The sequence below is a fragment of the Ovis aries genome, chromosome 2 (assembly GCF_016772045.2).
Source record: "Ovis aries strain OAR_USU_Benz2616 breed Rambouillet chromosome 2, ARS-UI_Ramb_v3.0, whole genome shotgun sequence".
Taxonomy (NCBI): Eukaryota; Metazoa; Chordata; class Mammalia; order Artiodactyla; family Bovidae; genus Ovis; species Ovis aries.
The window spans coordinates 226059673-226077322 of NC_056055.1; the positions used below are offsets into that span (position 1 = coordinate 226059673).

General features: G+C 41.6%; 1 protein-coding gene across 2 annotated transcripts in view; it reads right to left on the reverse strand.

The window, feature by feature from the left end:
* WDFY1 (WD repeat and FYVE domain containing 1) overlaps positions 1–17650 on the reverse strand; it is a 55205-nt gene that overhangs the window by 12428 nt on the left and 25127 nt on the right. For both annotated transcript variants that reach the window (XM_004004967.6, XM_060410404.1), the window contains exons 3-8: positions 14085–14158; positions 6889–6943; positions 5246–5396; positions 3391–3503; positions 1223–1349; positions 135–240 (exon numbers count right to left, since the gene is read on the reverse strand). In XM_004004967.6, coding sequence (XP_004005016.2) covers positions 135–240; positions 1223–1349; positions 3391–3503; positions 5246–5396; positions 6889–6943; positions 14085–14158 — 626 coding nt within the window. The remainder of the gene's footprint in view (positions 1–134; positions 241–1222; positions 1350–3390; positions 3504–5245; positions 5397–6888; positions 6944–14084; positions 14159–17650) is intronic.

Here is a 17650-nt window from a genome sequence, read left to right on the forward strand (position 1 = left end):
AGGACCGCGTTAGACAGCAACCAGTAAGCGCAGCGGGGAGGAGCTGGGACTGCCTGCATCTCCACCCAAAGGGTGGAAAACCGAGAGGCAGGCTGTGGGCCTCCCTGCATCAGCCCTGCCTTGCTCTCTCTTACCTCCTCTCTGCTGACGTCCATGTTCCACACTGCAATTCCACCATCCGAGGAACAGGAGACCAGCTGCCTTGTGAGCTGCAGGTAACACAGCGCCTGCACTCTGTCACTGCAAACACACAGAAGTCACTGCCTCAAGCTGGGAAACACACGCACTGCCTTCATGCAGGCTCCAGTGTCTCCCCTCGCTGCAATCAGCAACTGGCATTTTATCACTATTTGGTATGGTCATCTGGATCCCTGTATATACGTTACCAGGCATTCTACAATGTATTATACAGAATAACAGTTACTATGAAATAAACGCTACTACTTTCAAATCTTTCATTAAGAACTGCAGGTCAGAGAGGAGATGGTGACCATAGTTTTCTGGACCAACCACTATAATTTCTTTCCAGGTGCACAAGATTGTTTCTGAACAAGTAGGTGTTCAGAACTCAAGAGGTGTTCACCTCTTAAGGGAGGTGGAACTCCCTTACTTACATAATCCGTAAGAACAAGCAACTGAACACGATGGAGATTACTGGTGCACACACACGCGCGCACGCGCGTAGACACACACTGACAGGTAAGGGAATCCGCCCTGCTCCTGCACGCTTGTCTGCCTCCTCCTCTGGACGCCCTAGGAAACAACCTCCTGACTTGGAGATTTGTGGGGAGAAGCTTTCCTCTCCTTGGCTGCTTTTCAACTTGACTCTGCTCATAGCCAAGCAACAGACAAGCCTACCCAATGAGGAGGAAAGGGTTCCTCTTCAAGACTAAATGGCAAAAACCTGAGCATTAAATGCCATAGCTTAGGTGAAGCAGGACTGGGTCAATCCAGACATTATTCCTTAATGAAATCCGCTAATGAGATCATCATGGCTTGGAAGAGCCATCTTCCAAGGTCAAAGTCCCCACCCGTGGTCTCTAACCCACGTCTGCCTGAAGCAGACATTTCACTAGGGTGACTCCTTGGCAGAGAAAGGTGGGAGAAAGCCTGACCACATGGACAGCTGAAAGGATGCCATTTGGAGACAGTGGTCTCAGAGTACTCATGCCTCCCCGCCCCACCTCGCCCCAGCTCGGATTCCATCCCTCCAGTCACGCACTGGTGGCCCTGGAGCAGGAGCGTGCGGCCCTTCCTTCCCCCGATGTCCCACATGATGACGCTGTTGTCGGATGCTCCTGAGAAGAGTAGCCGTTGAATAGGGTCCCACCAGAGGCAGGCGATGCTCCCTAGGGGTGAGAGAGGGAGGTTAGCTGGGACTCTCCACCAGCACATGCACAACCGACAACAGAAGACGGAACCAGGACTGGCTGAGTCTGGATGTAAAAATGGATCTTGGTGGCATAAAAGGGCGTCTGACACTTTATCATGAGTCACGGAGGAGGCATAGCACAGCCCCTCCCCAAGCTACAAGACGAGGATTTTCGGTAGTTGCACATCAAACTACTCTGAACACAAAGGTGTTTAAAAGAAGATTTTCCTCCTCTATACCAAAAAACTATAAAATAGCTGTACATGAGGGTTAGTTCAGAAAAAGCTTTTGAAGGGAAAAAAATAAAAATAGCTACCAGTATCTAAAGAGCAAAGGCAGTGAAGGTTTCAGGGGTTTTCTAAAATAAAAGTCTGGATTATTCCAGGTCTCTGGGACCTTGTGGGTGTCCTATTCCAAGATGCCTCTGTTTAAGGAAATTAAGCATCTTAGAGGAAGGAAAAAAAAAGCGAAATTGTACCACACGATTATGCCAGCGAATGTAGGTAAAAATCCAAATCCTACGTTTCACATTCTATATTGACTAAACTTACTAAATTTGATACCCTTGGGAAAAATCTTTCTTTCTACAGATTTCTCTTTCAACAGATCTCTTCATTGTTCCATTAACTGCTGCTTGCCTAGAAAAATTAATAAACTTATGAAACCAGTCACACAAGCTAACAGTATTTTTGGTGGGTGTATAGAAAACTGGTAAAGCCATATTCACAAGCAAACCACAAGAGACTTGTTTCTCACAGAAGTTTAACCAAAGTGAAAAAAGAAGTACTGTGCAAAACTGGCTTCAGGGATCAATTCTGCAGAAACCCTGGCCTTGTTTGATCCTATGACCCATGTTTTTCAGCTAGAGCCTAACAGCAGACAAGCCAGCTCTTTCCACATGAACCCTGCTGAGTAGTTATCAGAACTCGTTCTGTCCTGAGCAACCCAGAGAACACTTAAGAGCCTGGAATCATGAGACCATGAGTCATAAACAGAAAGTGGTTTCTGAGGGCCTGTGTTTTCCTGCCTTTAGATTTATCTACTCAAACTTACTGTCCTTTCTTTCCCCTTTTCCTCTACAAGGTCACAGACTCAGATTTATCTAAATAAATTACCTACAGAAGACATTTAAACTTGCTATACTTAAAAACACTATTTTCATAAATCAATCCATTATTAATTCCTTCAACAAACTCCTACTTCTTCAATCTGAACCAGATGGTCTCAAAGCTTCTAATCTGTTATGAAATACAGTAAACTGAGCTTTCAACAAAGCCCTGCCAACTCACTATGCTACAGAAATAGCAGAATTCCACCCAGTCTTTCTTTTCCCTCAGTCCCTCCCCAGTGGATGTTTCCCAAATACAGACAGAACCAGCTCATACACTTCCAGTTGTACTGACTGACCTACTGTGTCTTGTCTGGTGTCCCAGAAAGCGACAAATTTAAAATAGTAATAACAATCTTCTTCCAAAAGTCTTACCATTTATACAAAATTTTTAAAAGGTCTTCTGAAACTAATTAAAAAAGGGGAGCAGAACAGAAAGTAATGTCACACCAGTACTACAGATCTAGAAGGGATCATGAAACCTAACCCCATACCTTGCCTTAACTTAGTTTTCATAAGATCTTCTGGGACTGAAGTTCCATATCTGGCCAGTCAAACTGAAACCTGATAAGATCTTAGGGAGCTAATCATTCATGAAACCACAGAGCCCAGAACTAGATTTGGATGCCCATATTAGGTGAAAAGGGCTTCCCAGGTGATGCTGGTGGTAAAGAAACCACCTCCCAATGCAGGAGACAGGAGACTCGGGTTCGATCCCGGCATCAAGAAGATCCCCTGGAGGAGGGCATGGCAACACACTCCAGTATTCTTGCCTGGTGAATCCCCATGGACAGAGGAGCCTGGAGGGCTACAGTCCACAGGGCTGCAAAGAGTCGGATACGACTGAAGCAACTGAGCACCACGGATGCACACATATGAGGTGAAAAACAGCGGTGATCACACAGCCTACCTTCATGTCCTTTAAGGGTGGTAATAACTGAACAGGTGCTCTGTTCAAGTTTCAGCAGGGTGATCTGTCCAGAGTAATCACCAACAAATGCATACTGAGTATCAAAGTCATATCTGTGGAGAAGCAGTCAAGGACGTACAACACAATCCATCTCAAAGTTACAAAGCAGAAAATGCACATTCTATCAAGGGTAAGCACAAACCTAAAACTATGAGAAAAGAAACACTTCACTGAAAATCATACAGCATGGAAACATCAAAGAAAAAATGCTTCAAGCTAGAATTATCAGGAAAATTAAGATTCATTCATTCAATAAGCATTCACTGAGTACCTGTTATTATTTCAACTGATATCCTAGGAATTGGCAACAAAAAAGATAAAAGAACTGAGAAAGAGAGAGAAAGACATAAAAATAAGCAATCTTAGTAAAGTTTTAAAATGTAAACTAATAATGAAAACAGTCAAAAAGAACTGGAAGAAAAATGCCTTTTACGAAATTATCTCTGGAAATAATGTAAAACTGAGAGCAAACGATGTGAACTCATCTTTTGGGGGGGCCTAGATTTAAGTGGAGAGGATGGTTTACTTTAAATTGCTGTGAAGAATTTAGCCATCCAAAAGGCAGTCATTTGGGGCAGTAGTAAATTTAAAATTTAAAAATATATTAACTATTGGTAACAACTTGTCATTAACACTCAGTTACTCTATGGCCATAGCAGTTTGTGGCAAATCAGGTATCTAAACACAATAAGATAATTACTGTTTTAATTCCAAAACATGGAGCAAAAGGAAGACCACAGGCTGGGCCACAATGACGCAATTCTGTGCTATTTTCTATCAATCCATATGAAACACAGCAACAGAAGGCCTATATGGTACATGACATATCTGAGTAATCTTCCCTTGTTTGATTCTAAAGTGTATGGTACTATTTTAAGTATCTCAGGCTATACGTTCATTTGTAGCAAACATTTTTATAAAGGCTCTCAATGGAAGAAAGAATTTCACTACACCAGATGTCCAACACGGAAAGAGAAAATACCATGGGGCATTTGCCTGTGGCTGACAGCCTTTACCTTGCCAGCACTAAGATACACAGCTACCATAGGCAGCCTGATGCAAGAGCACGCTCTACAGGAAACAAGTCCAATAGAGCAGCAGAATTTCAGAGCGGCAATTTCTCAACATTTGAGGGATCCAGAGGCACCTTCGAGAGTCATATAAAGATTATGAACCCTCTTCAAACACACACAAGATAACTGAAAAACTCCTTGTAGCCCTTTTATGAATTCCAGGGTCACAAATTCTTGTATTCTCTTGCCAGGTCTGCAAATAACCCACTACTAGAAGATTCATTCCTTTTTTTCCCTCTTTACACAACAAAAAGTCTCTTCTTTCACTTCAAAAAGCAAAGGAGTGAAGGGAGGGGTCTGTATTAACAAGGTTTAGATTTTCTGAGATTTCTGTATTAAAACACCTATAGCACACCCCAGCAGAGAACAGCAATTCATTTATTACTTTTAACAAACCATTTTTAAACGAATTTCGTTTGTTTGTTTTAATGTGGACCACTTTAAAAGTCCTTACTGAATGTGTTCCCATAGTTTTTCTGTTTTCGGCCAAGAGGCATGCGGGATTTTAGTTCCTCCACTAGGGATCGAACGAACCCACATCCTCTGCATTGGGAGGCCAAGTCTTAACCACCAAGTCCTAATAAACCAATTTTATACCCAAGAAAGGAGAGACAGAAATTCTTCAATTTTATGTGAAATATGTAGGAACCATTCAGGCTTTAGATCTCAATTAGCAGTTGAGGATCAGATACAGAGCTAACTCCTGAGACCAGGAAGGATACTGCAGACACGAGGCCCAGGAAGAGAAGAAGTGCCTCCCAAGCATGTTCCCACTGCGGGTGCACATCCAACTGACACACTTGTCGTGGCCCGTGCTGATCACCCACTCGGTGGCCAGGCTGAAGATGATCGCCGTCACCCGGTTCTGATGAGCTGTGGGAACAGAGAGGAAACACGACCTGGGCCATCCAGTCTCAGTGAGTGGGAACTGGGGCTCCCCTTCTCCATCCAGTCAGCTGCAGACTCACAGGCTGGACAGGCCCACCCTGGAAAGCCTGCACTCTGAACAGGCGGCAGAGAATCTGCCCGACCCCCAACCCATGATCTAATGGGCAGGCTTTCCGAGGCCCTGCCCTCTGCCTCCCTGCAAGGAAGGAGACCATCAGAAGCTACAGATCCTTAAAAGAATAATGCTCAAGAGGGATTCAAATAATATATCAGAGGACAGATTTTAAAAAACCTCAAACAACTATCAATGAGTTTCATGGAAAGCAGTAGTCTTTTCTTAACTGGTTTGTTTTTATTGTCTGTACCTTTAGTGCTTTGACTCTTTAGAAAACGCTGGCATTGTGAAAAGGGCAACTGAAATTTTCTGAAATTAACTTTTCATTATTTCTAAGATGAAGCATTTGTAAAGTTCCACATTCCAAAGTAGTAACTGAGAATGAGGAAGTATTCTATTACCTAACTTCTGGAATATTTCTATCTCCAGGTCAATTTTAAGCCATACCAGGGCAGTGACCTGTCTACTTTACGTGGAGCAGGGTCTTGCATACAGCTGGTGTTTAATAAATGCCCAGTCTGATGAACGAAGTCAGAAGCTAGACAGAAACACATCTGACCTTACTCTCAGCTGTACAGGCTACTTCAGAAAAACAGAGGGACTGTTTCTTATAAATTAACCAGAAAACACTACAACCCCCCTGGGAATGCAGGTGTAGTCATGTAGACATTCATAAAACATAACAAATGGCCAATATCAAATAAAGTTTAAATAATTTTAAAACAGAACTATTTTGACTATCAAACTGGCAATAAGCATTTAAAAAGAGCAATGAAGACTTAATGAACAGGCACTTTCAATCACTACTCATTAAAATATTTACACTATTGCTGGAAAGAGCTTTGCAAAATAAATCTAGAGTATTAAAAAAAAGTTTTAATGTTTGACCCAGTTATTGTACTTTTAGTAATCTACCTTAAAGTAATAAGAGTTGCAGGATCTGAGTCAGTAACCATCAAGGACACACACACACATATATATATGAAATTACTTTTACACACACATATATATAAAATACACAGAGATATGTAAACACACATACCTATGTACATACCTTCATATATCTTAGTATGTGTTATCAAAAAATGGGAGCAGTACACATTTTCAAAAATAGAGGAATGGTTAAACTAAATCTGACACGTGCCCCCAGTGGAACAGTATACAACATTTCAAATGTTAATAAGCAGGAAAAGGACGTGTAAATAACTCTGAAGAGATAACAGCCTCTCATGTAACTGGGGTAACCAACGTTTTAAAAAGTTAATGTGAAAACCTAATTTTGATCATAGGACATGGTGTTCTAGTTTATTTTTGTGTATGTACGTGTGTATGTGTGCAAATGAGTGTGTGTATTACACTTACCTGGGTAGGTCTTGATAAAGTTCATTTTATTAAAATCTTCAGAAACGTGGAATTCCTAAAAGTAAAAACATGCAATAAGAGAACAGTTATAGTTTTAAAAACAATGGGAACTTATCTTCCAAAAGGATGTAAAAATCTAAAACTGGCCATCACCAGCCTTATGACTCAAGATTGGCTCCATAAGAACAGTAGAGAATTGCTTCTTGGTCCTGTCCTTGCAACACTATTTATTTTGGAACCAGACAAGTAAAGAAAGTGCTGCTGACCACCACAGAATTTTGGTCTAATTCCCACTCTACAAACGAGTGCTCTACACTTCCTTCCCCTCTAATTGCAAAGGAGGCATCCTGTTAATTTTGCTGTCTTGGTGTCACTAAAAGTTTCTCAAGATGATATATACAAGTAAAGTGATATACAAAGACCCATTACTAACAGAGTTCTCAGCACCAGTGAAAATAAGGCATTGGGTATCTGAAGCAATAGAAGGGGCATATTACATATATTTAACACACAAACATACACAAAAAAAAGAAATTTAAAGACTGTGATGGTTTTCCTTTTTTATCTTCCAAAGTTTTTATGGACTGTGTAATACTTTATAACTAGGGAAAAATTAAAAGTATGTGCTTTTTAATGAAAAAAATGAGCCTAAGGCATAAGATTAAGATAAAACTCTAAAGAAAATGCACTACTTAAAAATTCTATTGATCAGTGCTAAATTGGTAAGCTCTTAACTGTCTAGATAACATGGACATTATGAATTGTTGATTGTTCAGGATGAAAAAAAACCCACAAAGGAATACTGATTTCTTGTCCTTCATCTTGGTTCTACAAAGTACAAAAATGTATCGGCATTTTATATATACTAATCTCTGTTGGGACTCATAGCTCAGTCAGTAAAGAATACGCCCACAAGGTAGGAGATCCAGGTTCAATTCCTGGGTCGGGAAGATCCCCTGGAGAAAGAAATGACAACCCACTCCAGTATTCTTGCCTGAAGAATCCCATGGACAGAGGAGACTGGCAGGCTACAGTCCATGGGGGTCACAAGAGTCAGACACGACTCAGCGGCTAAACCACCACCACAATCTCTGATGGGAAATCAACAGTTCAATACTAACTAATGCTAAACTGGACTTAATTACCCCTTTCCACCGAAGAGCTGTTTAAGAGTTTCGTATCAGTGACTTCACTATAATGGCAGTAGAGTACCCTTGAACCAGGAGCCACAAGAAGGGTCCCTAGAGATATAAATCCATGGCCACTGCCATTCCTGGAGATGCTATTTGAGGCCTGCACTCCTGGCCTCTTATTAAGTGTACGCACATCACCATATTCCGATAAAAATCTTCAGAAGGAGAAAAACGAGACCACTGGCATTTATTATCACACAATGGATTTACAGCAGCCAAAAACTGGTGGGCATCAACCCCAACCATGCGGATCCCGCACCCCGCCCTCTGTTCTCACCACCTGTCTACTGTCCAGTGAACTTATGCAGAGAGCCTAGCTCCTTCCTTCCTGGCTGGTAAACACACTCAAGACTTCTTCTAATTTAAAATGCAAACAAGTGAACACAAAACCCTCTTAACAATGCTAAAACTTCTTTGCCCCGCCCCCCCACCCCATCCCAGCCAAAACCTTCTCTATAGATCAGCCCACACTCGACACTCAGGCCTTCTAGCTCCTCACCCCAGTCACCCTTCAATCCACTGCACCCCAGGGCAACACCCCACTGCATGGAAACGGCTCTCCCTGCGACCACCAGCTGCGAACTGCCATCCCCAAGGTCACGCTCCTGTCTTGATCTCATCCTCTCTCTTCCCCACCTGAAACTTACTGCCCCTCCAGCTACCACAACCACTGTCCTGGCTGGTCCTCCCACCCCTTGGCCCATTTCGTATCACCCATGAATGGTGTCTCCCCGTATCTTAACTGTTAGCACTGATTCCTCACTGGCCTTTTGTTCTAAATGCCCTCTCCCCACACATCCCTAAGCCATCTCTTCTCAATAAATGATAGCACCATCCACCAGACACTCAAACCAAAAACACGGCCGTCACCTGACTTGCTCCTCTCCCCACCCCTGCACCCAACCTGTCATAGCTGCAGCTCAAGACATCTGCTTCTGTCCGTCATCACTGCCACAACCTTCTCACCCAGACGACGACAACAATTGATATTTCCGCCTCCATTTTTAAAATGTTTGTGGCCGTATAATTGATTTACAATGTGTGTTAGTCTGCGCTGTACAACAGAGCCGAACAGGCACACATACACAATCCACTCTTTTCAGATTCCTTTCCATTATAGGGCATTACAGAGTATCGAGTAGAGTTCCCTATGCTATACAGTCTATTATTATTTACCTATTATATATATAAAAGTGTGTATATGATCAATCCCAATGTCTCAATTTATTTCTCCCCTCTACTTCCCCCTCTGCTAACAACACTGTTTTCCACATCTGTGACTCTATTTCTGTCTTGTAAATGGATTCATCTGTACCATGTTTTACCACGCACAGGTAAGCAACATCATACATCTGTCTTTCTCCATCTGTTTACTTTACTTAGTATGATAGTCTCTAGGTCCATCCATGTTGCTGCAAATGGCATTATTTCATTCTTTTTGTGGCTGAGTAATGTTCCATCTTCTTTATCCATTCATCTTTCGATGGACAGTTAGGTCGCTTCTATTGTAAACAGTGCTGCAATGAACACTGGGGTGTATGTATCTTCAGATTAGAGTTTTCTCTGGATATTTGCCCGCAGTGGGATCGCTAGATCACATGGTAGTTCTATTTTTAGTTTTTTAAGGAACTGTCATACTGTTTTCCATTAATGGTTGTACAAATTTATATTCCCATTATCACTGTAGGAGGGTTTCCTTTTCTCCACACCCTTTTCAGCATTTATTGTTTATAGATTTTTTGATGATGGCCATTGTGAGGTGATACCTCATTGTAGTTTTGATATGTATTTCTCTTGATGTTAATCATCTTTTCATGTGCCTCTTGGCCATCTGTATGTCTTCTTTGCAGTAATATCTATTTAGATCTTCTGGCCATTTTCTGATTGGATTTTTTTTTTTTTAACATAAGAGTTGCATGAGGTGTTTGTATATTTTGGAGATTAATCCCTTGTCAGTCACTTCATTTGCAAGTATTTTCTCCCATTCTGTGGGCTGTCTTTTTGTTTTATGGTTTCCTTTGTCTTAAGAATCTTTTAAGTTTAATTAGGTCCCATGTGTTTATTTTTGTTTTTATTTTCTTTACTCTAGGAGGTGGATCACTGAAGATACTGAATACAATTTGTGTCAAAGAATGTTCTGCCTATGTTTTCCTCTAAGAGTTTTATAGTGTCTGGCCTTATACTTGTATTTAGGTCTTTGGTCCATTTTGAGTTTATTGTTATATATGGTGTTAGAGCGTGTGTGTTTTTTTTTTCGGCTGCACTGCATGGCTTTGCCGGATCTTAACTCCCTGACCAGAGAAGGAAGAACCTAGGCCCTCAGCAATGAAAAGGCCGAATACTAACCACTGGACCACCAGGGAATTCCCTCCCACCTCCACTCTTGTTGCCTTCCATTCCATGCTCCACTGAGCAGCAAAGGGGATCTTTGTAAATTAAATGACACCATTCTTCTGTTGAAAACCCTGGAAGAGCTTCCCAAGGGTTTACAAAACTGAAAACCTCACCTGGACCCACAAGGCCTTGAATGACCTGCCCTCAGCCCACCGGGTCCCATCAGCCCTAGTGCTGCCCTGTCACTCAGCACCAACCAGCCAAGAGGATGTCCTCCAAGTCCTCAGACACACAGACACCTCCTGCCTCGTGCCTCCACACACACCTTCGCTCCTGGAAAACCTGCTCTGCCTGGCTGTCTCCTGTCTCCTTCAGGCCTCGGCTGGACGTCACAGCCTTGGAGAAGCCCTCCTTCCTGCAAATCCTGTCTGCTGGGGCCGGGGCCACACACCTCTCTGGACCCTCTCCTTCCCACTCCCGTTCATTTCTCCACAGTGCTCAACACAACCTGCAACGCGACGCTTACTTTTGTATTACCTGTCCTTACTAGTTCAAAAGAGCCCTGGGAGCAGGGACCATGTCTACTTCCTTCTTAGTTAGCATTCTGCAGGACACCCAGTGCTGAGTAAAACCTGAACGCACGGCTCTCTGACCTGCTCCGGCCCCCTCTTCAGTACGTGGTTCATGCTGCCAGGCTGCTTCATTCTTGTTCTCTGCACACACTCTGACCTCGAAAACCTCTGTCTTCGCTGGCACAGCCCTCTGTGTCTGCAGGTCCTCCTCCTCCTCTCCTGGTTAACTCCCCGCCACCCGCTAGGGCTTAGCAGTTACAGGCTGGCCAGGCCAGTCTCTCGGGCCAGGTGGGTGCGGGCGCCAGCCTGCGCTCTCACTGCTCTGTGTGCATTCTGCACTTTACACGTGATGGAACCCACGAGCTAAATCTTACTTTACTGTCACCATTCCCAGTTCTGTAAAGCAGTGCTACTCAAAATGAGGTCTGTGGACCACTGGTCCTGATTAAAGTACCAGAAAATTAGGGAGTAAGTGTTCAGAAAACTTTCCAGCAATTTAATATCGTCATGACATTCAAGCAGATAAAGTTAAAAGTGAAAGTCATCCAGTCGTGCTAGACTCTTTGCGACCCCATGGACTGTAGCCTCTGTCCACAGAATTCTCCAGGCAAAAATACTGGGGTGGGTTGCCATTCCCTTCTTCAGGGGATCTTCCCGACCCAGGGATCAAACCTAGGTCTCCTGTATTGCAGGCAGATTACCATCTGAGCCACCAGGGATCCTTCCAAATTTTCTCACTCAATAATGTAATATCCAAAATAGTAATCAAGCAAACTAAACTCAAAGCAAACCGAAGAAAAAATAAGAGCTGATGCACATTATCAGAGACTAGAAAAATAACAGAAAACAAATCAACAGAGAATCAGTGAAAACTGGTTCTTTGAAAAAAACTAACAAAACTGACAAACACGTAGCTAGACTGGTGGGAAAAAAAGAGAGAAATGACTCAAACTACTGAACTCAGGAATGAAAAGGGGACTATTAATCTTACGGAAACAAAAAGGACTAAAAAAGGCTATCAACAATGATATGCCAACAAACTAGATAAGCTAGATACCACTTCACACTGACTAGGAAATCAACAAAATCAGAAAATAATAAGCGTTGGTAAATATGTAAAAATTTAGAACCTTCATAGATTGCTGGTAGGAATATAAAATGGTATAGTAACTTTGGAAAACAGTTTGGCAGTTCTGTAAAAAATTAAATACAGAGTTACCATATGACCCACAATTCCATTCCTAGATGTGTATACCCAATAAAATGGAAAACTCAGGTTCACACACAAACTTTTATGTGACTGTTCATAGCAACATTATTCATAGTAGCCAAAGGTAGAAATAATCCAACTATCTATCAACTAACGAATGGATAAACAAAGCGTGGCCTACAACAGAGTATTATTCCACCACAAAAAGGACTGAAGTATTCATTCAAGCTACAACGTAGACGAGCCTTGAAAATACGATGCTGAGTGAGAGAAGCCAAATATAGAGTTATACATTTTATGATTCTATTTACATAAAATGTTTAGAATGAACTCAGAAAGTATAGTACTGACTGCTAGGAACTGAAGGAAGGGACAATGCAGAGTGACTCCTAAAGGTTATCGGATTTATTTTTGGGGGTGGGAGGCACTGATAAAAATAATCTAGACTATTAACGGTTGTATAATCTTGAAACTATACTATAAAACCACTGAACCGCACATGTTCAGCTGGTGAATTTTATGGTATATGAAGTATATCTCAATTAAATATATGCATACACACCTTGGCTCTGACAGTAAAGAATGTGACTGTAATGAAGGAGATCCAAGTTCAATCCCTGGGTCGGGAAGATCCCCTGGAGAAGGGAATGGCAGTCCACTCCAGTATTCTTGCCTGGGTTATCCCATGAACAGAGGAGCCCGGTAGGCGGAGTGACTACACTTTCACTTTCAATCTTGTGACTATACTATAAAACCACTGAATTGCACACTTTGGTGAATTTTATGGTATATGAATTACACCTTAATGAAATATATACACACACATACAATTAGACTTACAAAAACACCAATCTCTAATAAATTGAAAATTTAAATATCTGGTCCTTTACCAAAGATGGTTTGAGAAGCACTGCCTCAAAGAGTTACACGAGTTGTTGGCTGAATGACTAGTCCCTGATCTTGTTCTTCTCCTCCCTCCTGTCACACACACACACACACACACACGCACGCACGCATGCGCGCGCATGATCTCCCCCATGTCCTCCTTGCCCCAGTCTCCTTCTTCATGGGCTCAGGGACAGGGGCTGCCACGGGACTCATGTTTCCTGTACAAAGGCTGTGCATTGTGGGTTAGCCTGACAATCAGCCATCAATCATCAGAGCTCCATGGAGCTACAGCTGGTCCCTGACTTAGGATGGCTCAACTTATGATTTTTCAGTTTTACAATGGTGTAAAAGCGATACACATTCAGTAGAAACTGTACTTTGACTTTTGAATGTTGATCTTTTCCCAGATGGGTGATAAGCCGTATGATCCTCTCTCGTGATGCTGGACAAGGGCAGCCACAGCCCCTCCTCAGCGTCCTGACAGTGAACAATCGACACACAACCATTCTGGACTCATACAACCATTCTGTTTTTCACTTTCAGTACAGTATTCAATAAATTACATGAGATATTCAATACTTTAGTATAAAATAGGCTTTGTGTTAGATGACTTCATCCAACGGTAGTGTTCTGAGCATGTTTAAGGCGGGTGAGGCTAAGCTATGATATTCAGTAGATTAGGTGTAGATTAATTAATTCAGTAGATTAAGTAATTAATTCAGTAGATTAGGTACATTTTAAACTTAAGATAGTTTTCAACTTACAATGGGTTTATCAGGACAAAGCCTCATCATAAGTCAAGGAAAATCTGGAGTTTATTAATTTATTAATTAATGCTAGTTAATTCTAGAATTAATCCATTTTTGGGTCTACCATCTGTACTGAATGAAACATTTCCTAATGCCAAACAACTGGGCATTCTTTGTTAACTTTATTTAAACTGTCCTATGGTGAACATGGGGAGGTCAATACAATGAATACATTCTGGAAGCGACTTACCATCACAGCTCCATTATCCTGGCCCACAAATATCCGTCTACTATCATGATGGTAAGCCATAGCAGAGCAGGGAGCTGCCAGAAAGACAAAGACCATGTTATGAGCAGAGTTAAGCCCGTTAAGTCATTGTTCAAGGTACGTTATTAAAAAGAGCTATACAACTTAGGCTAAAAAAAAAAAAAAGAGGGCAAAGATGTTTTATTTTTTTAAATGTTATTAAATTTCTTTCTGCTGTTTTAGTTTCGAATTTTAACTTTAATAACCTTCCAAGTTACTTCTATGACTTTGGGTGAAGCGAGTCAGCATGAAGTTTCATCTGATTGGAATTTCTACCTGTTTCTGGAAAGGTGTGGGGACCAGTGTTTAGAGAAGCTGTCTGCCACCCAAACTCTGTGGGTCATCCTGCCCCTCCTCCCTTCCCCATCACAGGCAAAACAGTAGTGGGCATCTGTGGAAAGATAAGTGTCCAGTACCACAATTCCCATTCCAAGGCATGTGAGCAAACTGGGGAGGCTGCTTTGGGATTATTTGTTGCTTTTGTTTTTCCCCAATGGTCAAAAAAAGTTCTGTTTTGCAGTGACTCATACAATCCCAGTTTGTTTCTTTGTCCAAAGCAATGCCATGTGACTGAGACAGCCTGACTCTTCCCATAGACACGACCTTCCAGGTTCAACCTAAACTTTTTCCAGAAAGTGTGGGCCAGAGAATGAGTTTCAGAAAGGAGAAACTCTAATAAATCACTTCCTTCTGCTAAAAATCAAAATTAAAGTGATTTAGAAAATGGAACACTTGGAAAAAGAAATATTTGGGTACACTTCAGCCTTAAGAATTTTAATTGACCACGGAAAGAAATGAATGCCAGGAAACAAACAAACAAACTTGACCTTACTTTGAAATAAAACATCTAATAAAAAAGTAAAAGAGAAGAATCCTATAAATGAAGTTACCACTTGAAAACAGTTTAAAGTTCTCTAACTACCAAAGAAAGGCAATGCCAAAGAATGCTCAAATTACCGCACAATTGCACTCATCTCACATGCTAGTAAAGTAATGCTCAAAATTCTCCAAGCCAGGCTTCAGCAATATGTGAACCGTGAACTTCCTGATGTTCAAGCTGGTTTTAGAAAAGGCAGAGGAACCAGAGATCAAATTGCCAACATCCACTGGATCATGGAAAAAGCAAGAGAGTTCCAGAAAAACATCTATTTCTGCTTTATTGACTATGCCAAACCTTTGACTGTGGGATCACAATAAACTGTGGAAAATTCTGAGAGAGATGGGAATACCAGACCACCTGACCTGCCTCTTGAGAAATCTGTATACAGGTTGGGAAGCAACAGTTAGAACTGGACATGGAACAACAGACTGGTTCCAAATAGGAAAAGGAGTACGTCAAAGCTGTATATTGTCACCCTGCTTATTTAACTTATATGCAGAGTACATCATGAGAAACGCTGGACTGGAAGAAGCAAAAGCTGGAATCAAGATTGCCGGAAGAAATATCAATAACCTCAGATATGCAGATGACACCACCCTTATGGCAGAAAATGAAGAGGAACTAAAGAGCCTCTTGATGAAAGTGAAAGAAGAGAGTAAAAAAGTTGGCTTAAAGCTCAACATTCAGAAAACAAAGATCATGGCATCTGGTCCCATCACTTCATGGCAAATAGATGGGAAAACAGTGGAAACATAGTCAGACTTTATTCTTGGGGGCTCCAAAATCACTGCAGATGGTGACTGCAGCCATGAAATTAAAAGACGCTTACTCCTTGGAAGAAAAGTTATGACCAACCTAGATAGCATATTCAAAAGCAGAGATATTACTTTGCCGACTAAGGTCCGTCTAGTCAAGGCTATGGTTTTTCCTGTGGTCAAGTATGGATGTGAGAGTTGGACTGTGAAGAAAGGCTGAGCACCAAAGAATTGATGCTTTTAAACTGTGGTGTTGGAGAAGACTCCTGAGAGTCCCTTGGACTGCAAGGAGATCAGCCCTGGGATTTCTTTGGAAGGAATGATGATAAAGCTGAAACTCCAGTACTTTGGCCACCTCATGAGAAGAGTTGACTCATTGGAAAATGCTTTGATGCTGGGAGGGATTGGGGGCAGGAGGAGAAGGGGACGACCAAGGATGAGATGGCTGGATGGCATCACGGACTCGATGGACGTGAGTCTGAGTGAACTCCGGGAGATGGTGATGGATAGGGAGGCCTGGCGTGCTGCAGTTCATGCGGTTGCAAAAAGTCAGACACGACTGAGCGACTGAACTGAACTGAACTGAACTGAACTACCATGGCAGATATTCTCCACCAAAGGAAGAAGACTGGAAGAAATGCTGGATTGTACTCAAAGGCAGAAACATAGTTAGCTGCATGATCAGACTATAGAAAAAGACTATTTCAGTTGCATTCCAAGAACTATCTCATTGAAATGTGGATACTAAAATTGTCTACACAGCTAACAATTAGAATAGACTACAAGTTTGCACACCCTTATCCACCATACTGATGTTTGAAACTACAAAGAATGATCATGTCTAAGGATTATAACCACAAAGATACATGTTCGTTTGTTTTAGTCACTAAGTCGTGTCCAATTCTTGCGACCCTCCTGGATTGTAGCCCACCAGGCTCCTTTGTCCATGGGATTTCCCAGGCAAGAATACTGGAGTGAGTTGCCATTTCCTTCTCCCGACCCAGGGATGAAACCCGCATCTCCTGCATTGGCAGGCAGGTTCTTAACCACTGAGCCACTGGGGAAGCCCAAAAGCAGATGCTATTGTCACACAAAATGCTCTTTAACAATCACACACAAAACTACCTTCAACAAATCAAATCCCTTTGATGACTTTAAAGATTCACTGTCATCATTTTTGCTTGCTTTTCAGTTGTTACTAAATCTTAATATTCTAGTTTTAAGCTTCTTTTCAATTCTTTCTATGCTCACTCCTATAACAAACTGCCTATGAATATGTAAAACCTCTCCTTTGTGTAAAAGTTACAATGTGCTGAGTAATTTTATACGGTTAGAGACTGTTCACATTAAAAAAAAAAAAAAGCAGCCTTCCTGGTTTATTTGTTTAGTATATAAAAATGCTCTGACTTTTTTCCTAGAAGGGAAGCTTCTAGTGAGATAAACTTTTTTTTTAAGATAATCTTTTTTTTTTTAATGTGAATGTTAACATAGTTTTATAAACAAGGAAAACACAAATCATCTTTCAAATCAGCGACCTTTTAAAAAGGTCACTGCAGTACAAAATTGTTTGCTTTAAACTCTAGTTTTAAAAATGAAGGGTTTTCTGGAATACAGCCAGGCTCATTCATCTATGTATTCCTTATGACTGCTTTTGATTCTGCAATGGCAGAGTTGAGAAGCTGCCACAGAGACTGTCTGGCCCACAAAGTCTAATATTTATGTCTGGTCCTTCGTAGGAGAAGTCTGTGGACTCACCCCATACTGTGGTGAGCAGCCCAGTTCTGGAGTTGGATGCACATGGACTGGAATTCCAACCTCTGGCCTCAGTTTCTTTGTCTACTAAATGATGAAAATACCATCTTTCTTATAACAGC